Consider the following 16,968-nt stretch of genomic DNA (forward strand, 5'->3'; position numbering starts at 1 on the left):
AGTGGGGTTGTAGGAGGGTACTTAGCCAACAGTAGATGGCAGCTGGCACACCTCCAGTTTGGAAAAACAGTAAGAGTACCACTGTGCTGTGGACAGGGTCAGCAGCAAAACATATTTAAGCCCCCTAAAAAAAAAATAAATATCGTATTAGGTGTGCTCTATATTTAGAATATTTTCACTACTTTAATTTGCCATCATTTATCTGTAATTTTAAGGATTAAAAGACCTAAAAAGGAACCATGTATTCTTAAGAAATAGTCCTGTTTTGGGGGAAGTTTTATTTATTTTTTTCCCAGCGTCAGAAAACTAGTGATAGATTGCAATAACCATTATTCATTATTCAACTGCTGTTCAAGATATACACTTTTGAATTAAGGGAGCAGATCTTTACTAAGCAAACATCACTATTTTTTCCAACTCACAGTAGTTAAAAGTCAGGCAAACCCTTCATTGTGCCTATGCATGCAGTTTAAGAGTATGATGAGCTGAGAGATTAGTTTAGTTTAGTTTCCTGGAAGTTAATGGGATCAGATAGCAGTTCCTCTCCAGAGAATGGTAAAACAGCATTACAAGTCTGCAAAAATGGACTACACCCTGTAAATTAAATATTTATAAAGTCACTAATTTCACTATCAATAAACAAATTCAAAGTCCTGATCCACATCCTGCTTTTATGGAGCACATTCACAGCAGATGGACATTATCACTATCAGTATTTCAAAGGGCAGTCTATAATGTGATGATATCAAGTAAGAAAATGAAACTGTATAGATATGAAAAATAAATGATATAAGAAAAGCAGACTGTAAGAAAGGCAGAAAAAATCTCAAATCAAACCCTTAACTTCAAAACAATACACACATAACCAGCAGAAGTAGAGATGGGAGCAAATCAGTACATCTGCAAACAACAGAGACAGGGTGGTGTGAGCTCTGTGGGATGGAGCAGAGAGTGATTTCAGGGCTGACGGCAGCAGATGTTTGTGCGGCGGGCTCAGGAAGGAGGTGACAGGCAGCGGTCGAGGTGGTGGTGGTGGTGATGGTGGTGGTGGGGGATGAAGAAGAAGGGGATGGGGTTTGCAGGTTACCTGAGCGTGGAGCGAGGAGGGGTAGGTGAAAGCGGGTGGGAGGGCCGGCGACAGCTCCGCCGGGTACAGCGGGTATGACGCCCACACGTCTGGGCTGCTGGGATATAGAGCAGGCACTGTGAGCTCATCTGTGGAAAGAAGAAGAGGAGGAGTGGAGTGAGGAGAGTGGCCAGTGGAGAGGTGAGGTGGCTACAGAGACAGGGTGGAGGTAGTGGCGGTCGTATAGGTGGTCGTGGAGGTGCGCTTACAGGTGAGTATCAGTTATCTGAAGTAGCTTCCTCTTGTTTCGTTTCGTTTAACTGAACCCGTCCCTCAAACAGTGACTTTACAATCATTGCTTGGCAACTGTAACTTGGCATGGCAGGCCTTGGATTTCTCAACATGTCAGAGTGGTATGCACTGGGCAAAAGTCCACCCCCCCCCCCACCCCACATTTTTTATCAATCATTACCAATGACAGGGGAAGCAACTAATAAAAACGGAACCAAGCTGAATTTTAGTGAAACAAAGGTCAGTACGATAGCATCAGGAAACTCTTGCTTGTTTATTTTTCCAACATAAATCATATTCATTCAACTTAGTTGAACTCTCTGTGCCCCCAGTGTGGCCCAGACCCCAGTTTGAGCACCACTTAGCAGACTATTATCGAGTTTGCAAGATGCTGTGTTTATTTTTAGCATTTCTGAAGCAATGCTAAAAATGTAAGCTGCAGTCATTAGCGTGGCCGTCTACTAGCTTACTATCTACAGTAGTAACTAATCCTTAATTCAAATGTCAAAGAGCACGCCACTAACTAACTAACTGAGTAACTGATGACTATGTAGCTCTGCAATGTAACACAAGAACAATGCTGTTTCTTGGTATGGTTTAACTACGATCACAATGCTGACTTTTTGGCTGAAATGTATCTTTAGCCTCATTATTTAGCACAATATCTTGTATAATGCTAGTATGTAGCATCAAGTGCATATTTGAGACCCCTTGTTTTAAACCGAGTCAGCTGGAAGCATGAATTAGTCAGCCAGAGAGGGCATTTTGACATTAGCTTGATTAGCTAGTTAGCTACAGTAGAGACAGATGATGTACACATTATGATTGGCTGTATGTCGGAGAGGAACTACGACTACTATACTTTTGTTTTCTTGTTGTTTACAAAATTAAAGCCTACAAGTGAAATACTAAAATTTAACATTTGTTGTGCATGCTTTGAACATTTTTATCAACATTTGATCAAGAGTTTCCTGTCTGAGTCTGTAAGATAACACTTGCTAAAGGCTAAATAATCTACAAAATCAACTGCTCAGCAACTTTAAATTAACATTACAGTGCTTAAATTATAGGCTTTGTGCCGTGAGTTATGAGCACGGCATCCGTACTTTCCAACATACAGCCAATCATAATGATGCCTGTCATTTCTGTTATCTGTAAACACAGGATCCTGAGCAGATCTGGCAGGCGTCATGGCCATCAACTACAGCTGAGTAGTCGCCATTTGTCTACCTCTGTCCAATGTTCCAAAAAATTACTTAGTATTTCGAGTGGTAAATCTGTCCCTGTTATTATTGTAGCATAGCAACCCTCACTGAGGGGGCAGGGCCTCACAAACAGTCAAATATCCCCACTGAAGTCAGCAAAGGGGACTTAATTCAGGATAAAATGAGAGGAAACCATCTCAGATATGATGATTTACTCACTGGGTCGAGTATAAAGTGACTGTGATAAAAGAGCATAGTGCATGAGTGAGGAGTGAGGTGACAGTGCGGAGTGGTACAGAGTATGTGTACAGAGAGAAAACCATCAGATAGCTGTACATTTTTAAAGGAGCATTTTCCCTGCGCTCTCTGTGTCTCCTGGTAAGCATTTATCATAGCGTGATCAGAAAAATGGCTGATTTAAACATCTCTTATCAGGAAATGACAGCAATTTCTCTCCTGGTGATTACGTCATGGTTTCATTAATCGTTTCCTTCCATTTTCCACCAGGGCCCCAAGTACACACCCTTTCTGGCAAAAAAAAAAAAAAAAAAAAATAGAAACGAGATAAGAGCAGTTTGGTCATTTAAGAAGAATGTACGACCACAGCTGGCCTATGTTCAACTATCAATGGCTGATTCTTGCAGAATCCTTGACTCCTCAGAAAAATATTTAACCAAATGGGAAAAAACGAGTAGTAAAGAGTTGTATTAGCAAATTCCATACACGCCTGGTACTCGAAGGCCTTGAGTCCAAATAATTAGTGCAACAGCTAACAGAGAACACGCACTGTTTATGAATCATTAATCTGACGGGGGGCATGTGTCGTTTAGAAGGAGCTCTAATTAAGTTAACCCATTATGACAGAGTCTGATTCCAAAGAAACACTTTGCACGAAGAGCTGGAGAGGATCCATTTTCAATTACACATTACTGAAAGAAATAACATTAAAGGGATAGTTTGGAAAGTTTTGAAGCGGCGTTATATGAGGTAGTCAGTCTATTACCTAGAGCAGATGGCGGTCAACACACCCCTAGTATGGAGAAGCAGCAGGAGTATCAGAGTAGGAAGCTAAGCAATGTCCTGCTGTGGTAAGCATCAGCAGCAAATCTTATATTAATAACATATAATACATATTTTCACTGCTCTACTTCGCTGTCAGACAGCCTTTTCTGACAGGAAACTGCTGTCCAATATCGCCCTCTCCAAAGTAACCAGACTCCCTTGACAAAAACAGTGATTTTACCTCGCAGAACACAGGATTTGCTGGTCTACTATTGCCTCAGTTGGTTGTGTCTGTGTTATTGTGTGATGTCAGAGTTTTAAAGGGCAAGGCCTCATTCACCACATAATAACACAAACGAAGTAACTGATTAAGACAGCAAAACACCAGCAACTCACATGTCCTGCAAGATAAAATGAGCAAGACAGAGTGACATTTGGCTTATTTAACAACAGTTTCTCATCAGAAAAGTCTGTCTGATGGCAACATAAAGCCGTGAAAATATTCTACATATAGGGTACACCTCAGCTGACAGTGACCCCACTTCAAAAAGTTCTAACTATCCCTTTAACCTGTTTCCATGGGATGGCAATGATAAATAAGGAACAAACTCAGCACCATTAAAGGACAAATACCTACTTTTTAGTGATTAGCGGCCAAGAAAAACTCAATTTTTCACATATAATTACAGCTGAAGCACAAACACTCCCCTACTGATGACAACAAATCCTAAAGGGAAACAGCTGTCCACTCGCCTCAAACAGTAACAGTAACTAACAGCCACGGGAGGAAGCAACACAGACGAAAAGTAAGACGAGCTCGGGGACAGACGGTGGTCGGATGGTCGGAGTACTCACATGGGTCCCTGCCAATGAACTGTGGCCCGGGGCTCTGCTGGGAGGGAGGAGGGTTTGGGGTGCCAACCAGCTTGTTCTTGGCCATCTTGGTGTTGGCCTTGGCAAACTCCAGCCGCAGGGTCTGGGGGATCTCCGGATCAAACCGGACCCCCTGAGATCAAACAGGAACATGTGTCAGCAAAAGTTTCCTTATAAGCTTTTATAGAACAACATAAGGCTATATTTTGTTTGTTATTATGCAGGTGTATTGTATTATATCATTGATTATTATTATTATTTTGACAAAAGTTCGAGAAGGCAAATATCAGTTGTTTTGGTTTTTTAGTTTTGGAATCAAAGTTTTGGTAGTAAATATCTACTTAATCAAAGTCTGCATCCTCATTTTACAGTTACCACTTTAAATTTTAAGTTAAGTTTTAATGATATTGGCAACATAGAAACAGAGGAGTCTCCAGGATAATTTACGACACAGAAACAGCAATAAGACACTTCAATAAAAGTGGAAATAAAAAGTAAAAACAGTAAAAGCCACAATAAAACTTTAAGAATATACAAATCCTTAACAATAGATAAAAAGAGCCACAATTTAAAGCAGCTAAAACAAAAACATCTGGATGTGAAATGTCATACAGTTAAAATTTTAAATTGCCCTGTGGATTAAAATGAGGTAAGCTTTTGATTGTTCTGCATGTTATTCCATGTTGCAGGTGCTCAGTGAGAGAAAACTGGATTTTCCGAGTTCAATAATAACAGCTGGCACCTCCAGCGTAATCCAATCGCTTGAGTTTGACAAGGGACCGCATTAAAAGACAGCATTGAAGTAAAGTAAGGGATGGTTCTAAATACTACGATACCCATGATCCTCAGCTGAACATGCTATGAAGAAGAGGCCAGCGAGTCTGTTTGGTGACTGGATGGTTTTTGTTTTTTTTTTCGTTTTTTTTTGGCTTTAGAGTTTTTATAGAAGAACCAGACATTTTCATGATTTTAATTTGCTCCAGAAGAGTTTCATCATGCACATCCAGGCATGGACAAGGTCCAAGTGCTCCCAGATTTAAGCTTTCAGAATCCTGAACTTCTGAAATAGCTTCTCCCAATTCATCCATCCTAAAGCCCACACCTTTTTGCTCTTTGCTCCACTGCCAGTTGAGTAAGCTTGGCGGACCTTCGTCAAATTCTTCCTGTCCTGTTTGCCTTAAGTTAGCTAAGGTTAGCAAAACCTTTCCTAACTTTCTAGCTAACAATTGATGTTGATTAGCTAACTAGTTCTAATGACTGATGGATATTAAATAGCAGGTTAGCTAGTGTTTTGCTGAAATCAGTGATAAATTTTAGCTTTACAGAAATGTGGTTTTCTTTTCTTAGGAAGGGTTGATTTATTATATATATATATATATATATATATATATATATATATATATATATATATATATATATATATATATATATATACATATATATATATATATATACATAAATGGTGTTGTTTTACTGTGATTTTTATGATTTTTGCAATATTTGATTGTGTAGCACTTTGGTCATTTTTTAAATTTTTTTTAATTATTTGAATTGGACTGGATTGGAAAAACTATTTCTAATGTCTACAAATCTCTCAACTCTCTCAATTTATCACTGTAACTTCTTAATCTGTGTACATTTATACTAATATTAACATACATTTTTGGTGTCAATAAATGTGATAGGCTTCAGAAAGAAATGTGCAGATATCCACGACTTTAATGCATTCTTGAACAATGAGTATTTAAATTCCTGTATTTGAAGATTTGACAGTTGTGTCATAAATGGATCAAATTTGAGAATTAACTCACTTCCTGCTGGGAGTACTTTCCCCCCACATATTGTTTCCAGCCAAAGTATGATGAATTCAGCCAAGTTGTGCGTAGAATTTTTAGATATCCTTTGTTTTCCTGGAAGTTTGCTTAAAATCAACCCTTTGGGAGGTGTCTTTGTTGAGCAAGATCAGGGTTCACCACATGATAATTCTTATTGATGTTACACATCTGAACAGTAATACTCTGATACACCAGCCTTGCCTGCAGAAACCTGACAAAATTAATGATTTTGTTCACCGCTGAAGTGATGATGTTATAAATAAGAGAGGACGATTGACAGACTTGGTGTCTTGAAGTGGTGATGAAGCAGACTAATTTAGACCGCTGAGGAGTTAGTTATCATGCATGTCTTCCACTTCCTTGTTGTGTGTTGTTTAGGTGTCCAATGGGAGCTGGCAGAGATCTGGAATTGTCACTTTGGTTACTTTTCTTTCAGCTTTCTTTTATGATGGAATTTACTGCCGAATTCTTGGCGGTGAGAGGCCACTTTCAGTAGCTTAGACTTTGAAGCCTGCTGTAAATGGCTCACCATGGATTAGTGTTATACTGGTTCAACTTACAGGATGACGGGTGACACACACAACTGAAAATCAGAACCTGATGACACAAACCTGGCGAGGGCATGATGTCAGACAAGGCTCAAGGCCCTCGCTATGCTCCCTACTGACCTCTGTAACCGTAACTTAATATCATGATATCAAATCTGCCATTCGCCGTGACACAATGCAGGCATCACTGCTTAAAGTGAGCCAAAAATTCTGGCAAATTCTTGAGATGCCGATGCTAAAAGCCTTCTGACATACCAGCGCTCATGACAAGCCAAGGAAAAGGTTGTTTTGTTTCTCTCTTGCAGTTTGATCTACATCAAAAACCTCCACATGTGCAGCAGCCCAAATCATTTTTCCTCTCAATTACTCTCGCCTGAGGAAAAATAAGGAATGTGACATAAACAAAAGTCCTCTTCATCCAAAAAAAACAAAGCGGCTATTTGTTTGCCTGCCGTGGAAGCAACAAGGCCGGGGAATAATTTCACCAGCAACTATAAGCACCCTCTAATTAACCTCATTCGATTGTCTGTAAAAGGCACGCAGGAAAACAGGGAAGGTCAGATCAATGGAGGAGAAAAGCAGTCAAGAGGAAAGTTCTCTCTGCAGCAAAAAGATGGTTTTCTCGGCTCGTCCCTGCAGGCTCGGGCAGAGCTGAGCTGAAACAAGCAGGGGATGGCTCTTCTCATGAAGGGGAGGGAATTAACTAGGATTGCCTTGGCTCAGTGCACTCGCAGCTCCTGCCAGTCGAGGCTGCAGATGTATAATAAGGTACATGGATATAATGAGGCCTGAGCACATCTCAGTTTGAACTGTGTCGAATCTCTACCTTGAAATGTGTTTTTTAGCGTCTTAGCACTTCCTTTGCACTTCTGCGTGTGTTGATTGTAATTGTTGTAATGGTGTGAGAATCGAGTGTTCTTTTCAAGGCAATATCCGCTTATAGTTTAGAGGAAATATAACAGAACTACAGGAGGAAACAAATCCCCTCCTTCCCTCGGTTTTCTCTGTCTTTCCCATATTTCAATATGCAGATAGATGTTTGCAAAAATCTGGCTTATCTCCATATGACCCCCGGGACGTAGCTTTCCCCTGAAAAAACAAGAGCACTGTTCAATTCTCAGCCCAACTGACTGACTCTATGGAAACAGTCTGACTATTGTTGGCTCATAATAAGATGATAATTTTTATCCTTTCTTCGACTCTCTGCTCTGCCTTTGATGCGCACCAATATCTCAACATCTGAAAGTTGACAGAGTCTGCTCGTGTTGTCACGGTCCCACTTTAGGAGGATGATAAAACTGATCTTTTTCTGTGACAAAGGGATCAACAAAAACTTAAGAAGCAATAGAAGGGGTTGGTGTATATCTAGACAGGTTAAAAAAACAATGGGAAAATAAAGCTGTGTGAGAGCTGGTGTTCATTACCGTCTAGCTATACTTTGTTTCAAGAGAGCTGAATAAAACCCTGTGAGGACGGGCTCTGTTTCATATTTGAGTCTGCCTCATCAAGGCTTTCTACTGAGCTGCGTTCTGAAATAAGTGAGATTAAAATTAAACCCTAGATCAATATCTTCTATTTATATGTGGAAGGAGAGCTAATTTTCCTCCCGACCTTGCAGGATTCGTGGCGAAGCTTTAAGAAAGACACCAAACAGAAACATTCATATGGTGTTTGGAGCAGCCATGATCTGTTTGTCTTCACTCATGAGTAGAGGGAAGGTAATTAATCGCACATCATGTAGGTGCAAGGCTATTAGAAAGTGTCAAAGAAAAAAGGCGACGCCTGCACGCCGCAACATAAGTTTAATGACAACGTTTCAGTTGTTGCATGCCAGTTGTATATCTGCACCCAGCAGTCAAGTGGCAATTTACGTCCATGTCTATCCAAACTTATATACATGGTAGGGGTAAGGTTGGGGCAGTCCATCATGATGGCTGACAGTCATCGACCACTGAGCTCTATGTCCACAGGAGTTTAATTTTTGACATGTGGGACAGGAAATAAAAAGAAGCTGTTGCTGTTGGTCATTATACTTCTCCATGTCCTTTGTTATATTCTTATTAAACCTGCCCAGTGAGGTGAACCCAAGACACTCGCTTACATTAGTGGCAGCGGTGATGATGTCACAGCGAAGTCGACCTTTGTGGTAAAAAAAAGATCATCACTTCATCATTTTATCCTATTAGACATTTAAGTGAAATTTCGGCACAATTAGCATATACATTTTTGAGTTCTTTCCAAACACAGTGTCACAGTGACCTTTGACCTCCAAATAGTAATCCTGTGGAGGAAATTCCATCCAGTTCCTGCAAAACTGCGCACACACAAATGCAACAAACATGAGGTCACACTGCCCTTTGAGCACTGACCATCAAAATCTATTGTCTGACTCTGTTGAGTCCAAGTGGATGTTTGTACCAAACTTGAAGAAATTCCATCAAGAACAAATTCTGTCAGGGCATTCTTGAGACGACCAAAATCTAATCATTTCATCCTTGAGTCAAACTGGTAATTTGTGTCAAATTTGAGTGAATTCCATCAAAATGTTCTTGAGATATCACCTTCACAAAAATGGGGCAGATAGAGGGACAGACAAGTCGAACATGTAATGCCTCTGGCCATGGCTGTCGCAAAGAGGACGAGGATAGCAGAGCACAGGAGCTGCATCTGTACCCAGGATTAGCGTGACCTGGTGGCAATGCATTTCAGAGAGGCGAATCACCCAGAGGCCTCACTCAGCGGCACTGTCATCGAGTACGTTAGACCTCTGAGGACAGGAGGCTACAGAAATACCCTCTTACCCCAAAGAAAAAGTTCTTCTATCTTCACTCTCACACCTTGAAGTCTGAATCAGGAGTATAAACAAGATGAAACATTTCCTAAAATAAAAATTGTGGTAGTTCTATGATGAGTGAATGTCTTCAAACTGGGCACAAAACTCCACTTGGACTCAGGAATGAACTGACTCGATTTTGGTCGTCAAAGGTCACTGTGAATTCATACACTAATTATGACAAATTTCACAGAATCCCCAGCAGTATATCTTCAGTCCTGGAGAGTAACTACTTACGTATAACTGGTTACATATATTCAAATTACAAAATAAATGTGATTGTAATCCATTATTGCCTAAAAATATGTAATTAAATTACAGCTGCTAATCAAAATGTTAGTAATTACAAATGGGTTGCATCCAAATATTCTATATTATACTCTCTTTTAATTTATTTTTTGCTTTTTCCTCCTATCTAATATATTTTTTGAACAGATTATATAGCTTTTAAAATATGAGGTGATAGCTTGGATATGTTTTTATTTATTTTATATAATAATGTTTGATGTTTTGATATTTTGAAGTATAGCTTCTGTATTAATGTTTTTCTCTGTGTACCTTTTTACATGTAATTTATTGAATTGTTAATGGTTTTTGGAGGGTTATCATCCTGGGAGGTTTGTATGGTCAACCACGCCTAATGTCAGAGAGCTTATCAGCCTATCGAAGCGCATGTACATGCATAAAAGGGTGTGGTTTCCTATGTTTGTCTTCACTGCATTTTCTGGCTCGTTTCTCATGTGACAGAAAATGTAGGAATGTCTGGATCTGCCTGATATATAAAACGCAGTATTGCACAGGAAGGCAGAGAGAGATGCGATTCCGAACCATCACAAGATATACAAGTGCTGAAGCTGGTGCTTGAGAGGAGCACAGAGAGGGCATGACACTTACGTTCAAGGCATTCTTAGCAGCCTCCGCCTCTGATCGACTGTCAAAGCTGACAAACCCCACTGGCTGGGGAGACAAGAAGACAGAACAAAAGAAAGAAACATGGTTTAAGGCAGAATACTGAGTCGGCATTTCTGTCTGAGTGACACAGACATGTTGTTCTTTTTTTTTATTTATTTTTTATTTTTTTACAAAGCCTGCCCACCCCCCCCTCCCTCGTTCTCTGTCTTTCTCTTGCCCTGTTTATAAAAGCGACAGAGAGGGAGAGAGGCAGAGAGAAATGGAGGCTGGACGCTTACATTTTACAAGGAGGGTTCATCAGTCAGCTCCCCTATGCCCAAATACGGGCAATGTGAGAGCGAGAAAGTGCGTGTAAGAGTGTGAGAGAGGCAGAAAGAGGGGGAAAAATCTGAAAAAGGAGAAGTGATAGAGGAGACAAATGGGGAGGGGTTGAGAATGAGAGTTTAGAGGTTAAAGGTGAGGATGAAAATGAAAGAAAGTGAGTTTTTAAGACCTCCTTGAACAGGCCTGTCAGTGAAAAATCATGCAATATATTCGTGCTTGTATTATATTCTGGAGACGTCACTGTAGAGCTTGTGCCCGCAATAGTAAAAGGTGAAAGGGAAAGGCAAAAAAAAACAGGGATGCAGGTTTGGTTGTCAGATTTTTAACCACTCTTGCAGATACGAACAAAGAATACACATTTCTGCAGAGTATACGTGTGTGGATGGGGATGTTGGGAGGAGGTGGGGGGTGAGGAGAAAGCTAAATTTCTAAACATGTTGCTCCCATGGGGTCGCGCTGCAGCGTGTGATCTGGAAAAGCAATGTAGGGTTATGGGAATTTTGAACAAGTAGAAAAAACAGAGGAGGAGGAGGAGGAGGAGGAGGGAAAAAATAAAAAGAAAGAGGGACTAAGTGAAGACGTCAGGAGGAGGAAGCGTAACAGGAATATAAATAGAAAAGGTCTGAGATCTGGCTCTTGCTATATATGGAGATGGCTGCATGTTCTCGGACTGGAAGGGAGAGGGAGATCGATTGATTTACATCGCCATTGTCATTAGTCGCTCAAAACAAACAAAGACGAGCCTGAGAAATGTTGTGCAGCTCTTTGCAAGACCTGAACATAAGCATCAGCTGACCTTTGTCCTGACAAAGACGGTGATTATGAAAGTATGAGGAGGTGCAAAGAGAGGCCAAAGTGCACAAAGAGTTGCTAAGTGTTTTACTTACTCATTAAACAGGCAGAACAAAAAGAGCAAAACCTACGCAAACCACATTTTCTAGATTATGAAACTTGGAACCCTGCAGGTTAAGTAGAGGACAGTGGAGCCTTTGGATTGAACTATAAAGCTTCAGACACAATTACAGCCTCAACAATCAGTCGATTAATGCTGATTGATGTTGAATCAATTAGCATGTATAGACAAAAATACTCCCAGGCACTTACTAATTGCCTCTTAAAGGGACAGTTCACTCCAAAATCAAAAGCACATATCTTTCCCCTGGCCTGTTTTTTTGGGTGTGATTGCAGAGTTTGGGACATATAAGCCATAAAGACTCCTGCCTTCTATTCAATATAATGGGACTAAATGGTACTTGACTTGTTGTGCTGAAAGCTCCAAAAAAACACAGCTAAAGAAAAGCAAAAACCTTGTTATGGGCAGTTTCATGTATGAACTACTTTCTGTCTGCAGGAGAATCTACAGGAACAATTTTTTTCAACTAGAAAGAAAGTAGTTCCTGCATAAAAGCTTCTCACAACAAGGTCTGTGGATTATCTTGAGGGGCAGTGGAAAATACGTATTTTGGATTTTGGAGTGAACTGTCTCTTTAAGGTTTGTTTTAAGGTCTCCCGTGAGCATGCCATGACAATAAATGGTATTTTATTTGTTTTAAGGGAGTGCCATGTAGATTTTTTGTGATTTTTGTATTTACGTGTATCTTTATCCAAAAAGCACCTCAAACAAACTCGATTTAAGCACCTCTAAAGCATCATTTAAAGATTTATTTAACACCGGGCTGAAAAGCACCACACACCACCACACCCAACAGTGATGCTGGGTGAGTCTGGGTGTGGTCAAGTCTTGCACCTGTGGCCACATTAAACAGTGATGTTGCAGGATCCTTGAAGTGCAGCTGTTCATCACAGCAGCAGGGTGAGAAGTAAAACCTGGAGGTCGGCACAAACAAGCTTTTCATTGGGAGATAAAGCTATAATACGCAACATTTATTCTGATTATTTTATTGAGTTGTATAATTACATCATCCCAAATGTTTCCAACAATTCTCTTCTCCAGCTTTTCCATTGTGAGGATCTGTTGCTACTGTATTATTGGGTTTTGGAACAGTTAGTCAGATGAAACAGACATCCAGTGACATCATCTTGGACACTGGGGGCATGTTTCACAATTTTCTGACATTTTATACAACAAACAATGAATCTACTAATCAAGAAAAGGACTGGCAGATAAATGGATAAGAATACTTGCTAGCTGCAGCTCTAGACAACACAACGAGGTGCACAATCAGAGAAACAATAAACAATATATTAATACTGCAACAATAACAATATATTTATCTGCCATTTATTTTCATGATTAATAAATTAATCCTTTAGTCTGTAAAATAAAAAAAGGGGGGGGGGGATGCTCATCACACAGTCCAAAACCCAAAGATTTATTTCTTATCACAAATGACAATAAAGCAGCATTTTAGAAGCTGGAACCAGCAATTCAATTGAATCAATTGTCAAAATAGTTGGTAACTAATTTTTTTTTCAGTCTATAAGTTGTAGCCCAATTTTTGTGACCGTTACTAATAACAAAGCTAAACCTATTCAAATGTAAAAAGTAGATTAATATGTGCTAATTGCCATTTTGACAGCATGCAACCCCAGTGAAACAAGAAAGAGAGAATCCAGAACAATGCAATGGGGTTTTACTTGCTCTGAAGAAATTTCACCACCAGAAAGAAAGCTTTCCTTTGTTCTTAGTTTTAGAGGTATTATACTCAGCATATTGGATCTAAATCGCCCTAAACCCTTCTAATGAGCATGTCACGTCTTTATGGGAAATGGTGTAATGTGGTAAAAAGTACACTGACATGAAGCTTAATTGCTTAACTCTGGATGTGGACACCTGCCAGCTGAGCTCATTTTCAGTCCCGTGCCCCTGGAGGCAAAACTCAACCGTCAGTACTGCTCTTGTCAAAACGCTCGCTTTGACACCTCAAAATTCTTTCCCCGTCTCCCTTCCCATCTCCGCACATCCCACCGGAGTAGACTGTCTGTGACTACAAGCATACTATCCGACTGCCAAAGGCAAGTTGGTGCAACTCTTCTCGCCCCCCCCAATAAAGTTTTTTCCTACTCCAGGTACTTCCTGCCAAAGGGTGCTAATCCTTCATAGTCAACAAGCCGATAACATCAAGAGAGGGAAAAAATGGGATGAAGGAGAGGCGAAAAAAAAAATCAAAGGTGTTGATGAGCAAGAAACTGAGTAATGCAAACAGTGACAGCTTGATGAGAGACTGGCTGATGCCTTCATTCATTAGTGTCAGCAGTCAGTGTGTGTTGTAGCATACCTGTTTAGAAGTGAGTTTTATCAAGGAGCCTTCATAGCCCTGAAACAAAGAAAGACAATGTCAGAACCATGAAAAACACGGTCTGTTCACAAAGACAAAAGCTTTCATTTTATGTGAAGAAAACCAATACATTAAATTGGTTGAATTCCTATTTAATATACAGTAGCGAGCTGTTCCCCCCCCCAGCCCCTCCTCCTCAAAACTCAAAGCTCAGGCAGGTTGCCTGCAGGCTGCAGAGACACTGAGCCTACATGAGCGCAAGACGAGCACAACGTTATACTTTGACAATGGCAAACAATGACGAGTCCTACACTGTAAGTTCACCAGCTGTCTATAACTATCAGTTGTCTCTCGATGAAAAGCTGAGCCCTGAAAACAAGGGCATGGAAAAACACACTCTGGAGTTGGGAGTTTACTTCCTGCCACACTCCATTAACATATTGCTCAGTTTAACCATTATGAACATCTTCTCCTTCTAAAAGATTGTTAATAATTTCTTACAACTCATATACAATCACTTATTGATTAATTTGACATAAACCTGAATCTGGATGAACATTTCAAAGGAAGACATGCTGTAATGTTGTTGTCCACTTAACATGTTTCCTTACATATCATGGTCATTTTATGATTTATTACAGTAAATGTATAACATATTTTCTCTGTATCAACCAGATCAGTTTTTACTGATACTGATATCAATACTGATAATACTTATCAATACTTATTGATACTCTTTTTGATACTATTTGCCATAATTTGGTGCAAAAAATAAAGGAATGATCATTTTATTACTACTTTTTTGCAGATAAACCAAGTTAAAGCTGCACCTACAGTTTTGAAAGTTGAGCTCCATCATTTGTTTATGCAACCTGAGATAAATCTCAATAGCAGTATTGTTTGTCCAGGAGCTTAGTGATATTTCGTTACTGACCAGACAGGAACTGGCACTGGATTACTACCGGTTCTCGATACCCATCTCCAAAGTGTTCTTTGATTTAAGCTTGTGGTTTGGTGAAGTGAATCACAGTCTATTTGACAAAGTTGGCGGTTCAGCTTGCCGAGATGCCACCAAAACGTGTGAAAGTATGGTTACACTACATGTCTGTGGATAAAAATAAATGCAGCAGGATTGTTTCAGGAATGTCTCTGTACACATGATGGCTATCAAATGAAGTGCTCTATCGGTTAAGAGAACTGGAACTAGTATTGGTATTGTAATTTTTTTAAACAACACCCAGCTCTGGGTTGCAAAATGTTGCAAAACATGTAATATATTGAAAAATAAAACTTGCATTTACTAAAAAGTCAAAAAGTCTGGATCCGTTCAAGATTTTGGTTTGTTGAAAGGAAGTTTTTCCTCGCAACAGCCGCTCCAGTTCTTGCTCTTGGTGGGAACTTTTGGGTTTATAAAGAATACAGTCTAGACCTGCTCTATTATGAAAAGCACCCTGAGATAGCTCTCTTATGATTTGGACAAATCAATTGAATTGAATTGAATTTAATGGGTTCTGCATGGTCACTTCTGACTAAGCTCGCTTGTTTCACGAGTCAAAGAGCTCTTATGAAGACCATATGGGCTGACTGTTGTGTCTTACCTGATTAATAGAGATTTACTGCTTCCAACTCTCATGACATAAACCATCGACTCAGAGTACATACCATGAGCATTATCTAAGGGAGAGATTAGATGCATAGCAATTGTCCCATTATTCACTTTAACTGTGCTGCTGCTGCTGCTGCTGCACCATTAAAGTGCATTATTCTAGGGCAATGGTCCAAAAAGCTACAAATGCAAACCTTCACCTGAACTAAACCCTGTGACAAAGTGAAGTTTCTGAGGTGAAGCAAATAGCTTTGTTTTTGTATGGCAGGCAGCGAGCCATTTTTCCATGAGACGCGCACACACACACACACACACACATAAGCCTTCCGTGGATCAAGATGTGATTGAACCTCGGCTTTAGGAACACAGACACTTGAACCTCGCGGGAGAGTTTCCATTGCCGTTTATTTCATCACCATTAATGGAGGTCCCATTGACTGCTGGAAAGAAAAAGCTGCTAAGAATAGCTGCAGCCCATCCATTTAAAACATACAAACATACCTTAAATGGTCTGAACAGGAGATAGAGCTCCCGCGGCTTAATATCCAGTGGTAGCCCACTGACAAATAGCGTTCGGACCTGAGGAAGACAAGAAAGAAGAGATCATGTATTTTTCATTAACCTCCACTGGTTATAAATAGCCACCTTGCATACCTGACAGTAACGGATGAGGTTATGAGGAAAAGGACACTGAACCTGAGTTAAATAGTTCTCAGGACTGGCTCGACACTAAAAGATAGACTTTTCAAACACTGATAGGGATGTCTTTCAGCTCAGCAAACACACTCACACATGCTATCACACACACCTTTTCCATTCTACAGTACGTGCATTGTGTTCTCCTGTGTAATCTACAGCAGGCTGTGTTTTATGGCAATCCTCCCTCGCAGCTCTAGCCTCTGTTTTACATTTGAACTTTTCAACTTGCAACTTGAGCTGGCATTTGCCGGGGAATTACAATGTATACGTTAGCACAGAGAGACTAAAGGAAAATTTAATTGTTGTTGTGGTCCACACTGAGTCAGAGAAGGTGGAAAACCATGGGGGGGGGGGTTAACATGAAAACTGTGCTTTCAGGCAGAGAAGCTGTTGTTATTATTATGTGTGTTGATAGAGAAGAAAATGAATGCTGTGTGGTCGCTCTAGGTGTACTACAGGTAAAGTTTAAGTTCATCAAAAGGTAATTTTAGGTTGCAAATAATATTTTTAGAGAGCAGTAGTGAACACTAGGCTT

The 16,968-nt window shown here is 40.0% G+C and overlaps 1 protein-coding gene across 4 annotated transcripts in view; it reads right to left on the reverse strand.

Moving 5' to 3' along the window:
• LOC146305607 (RNA-binding protein with multiple splicing-like) overlaps positions 1 to 16,968 on the reverse strand; it is a 56,496-nt gene that overhangs the window by 16,521 nt on the left and 23,007 nt on the right. For 2 of the 4 annotated variants that reach the window (XR_014769066.1, XM_084712194.1), the window contains exons 2-6: positions 16,236 to 16,313; positions 14,129 to 14,167; positions 10,548 to 10,610; positions 4,420 to 4,570; positions 1,088 to 1,215 (exon numbers count right to left, since the gene is read on the reverse strand). Coding sequence is in view for 1 of the 4 variants with exons in the window: in XM_084712194.1 (XP_084568320.1) it covers positions 1,088 to 1,215; positions 4,420 to 4,570; positions 10,548 to 10,610; positions 14,129 to 14,167; positions 16,236 to 16,313 (459 nt within the window). In the remaining 3 variants the exon portion in view is untranslated. The remainder of the gene's footprint in view (positions 1 to 1,087; positions 1,216 to 4,419; positions 4,571 to 10,547; positions 10,611 to 14,128; positions 14,168 to 16,235; positions 16,314 to 16,968) is intronic. The other 2 variants (XR_014769068.1, XR_014769067.1) reach the window with 1 other exon arrangement.

This window comes from Lutjanus erythropterus, chromosome 23 (assembly GCF_056507025.1).
Source record: "Lutjanus erythropterus isolate fLutEry1 chromosome 23, fLutEry1.hap2, whole genome shotgun sequence".
NCBI classification, from domain to species: domain Eukaryota; kingdom Metazoa; phylum Chordata; class Actinopteri; order Lutjaniformes; family Lutjanidae; genus Lutjanus; species Lutjanus erythropterus.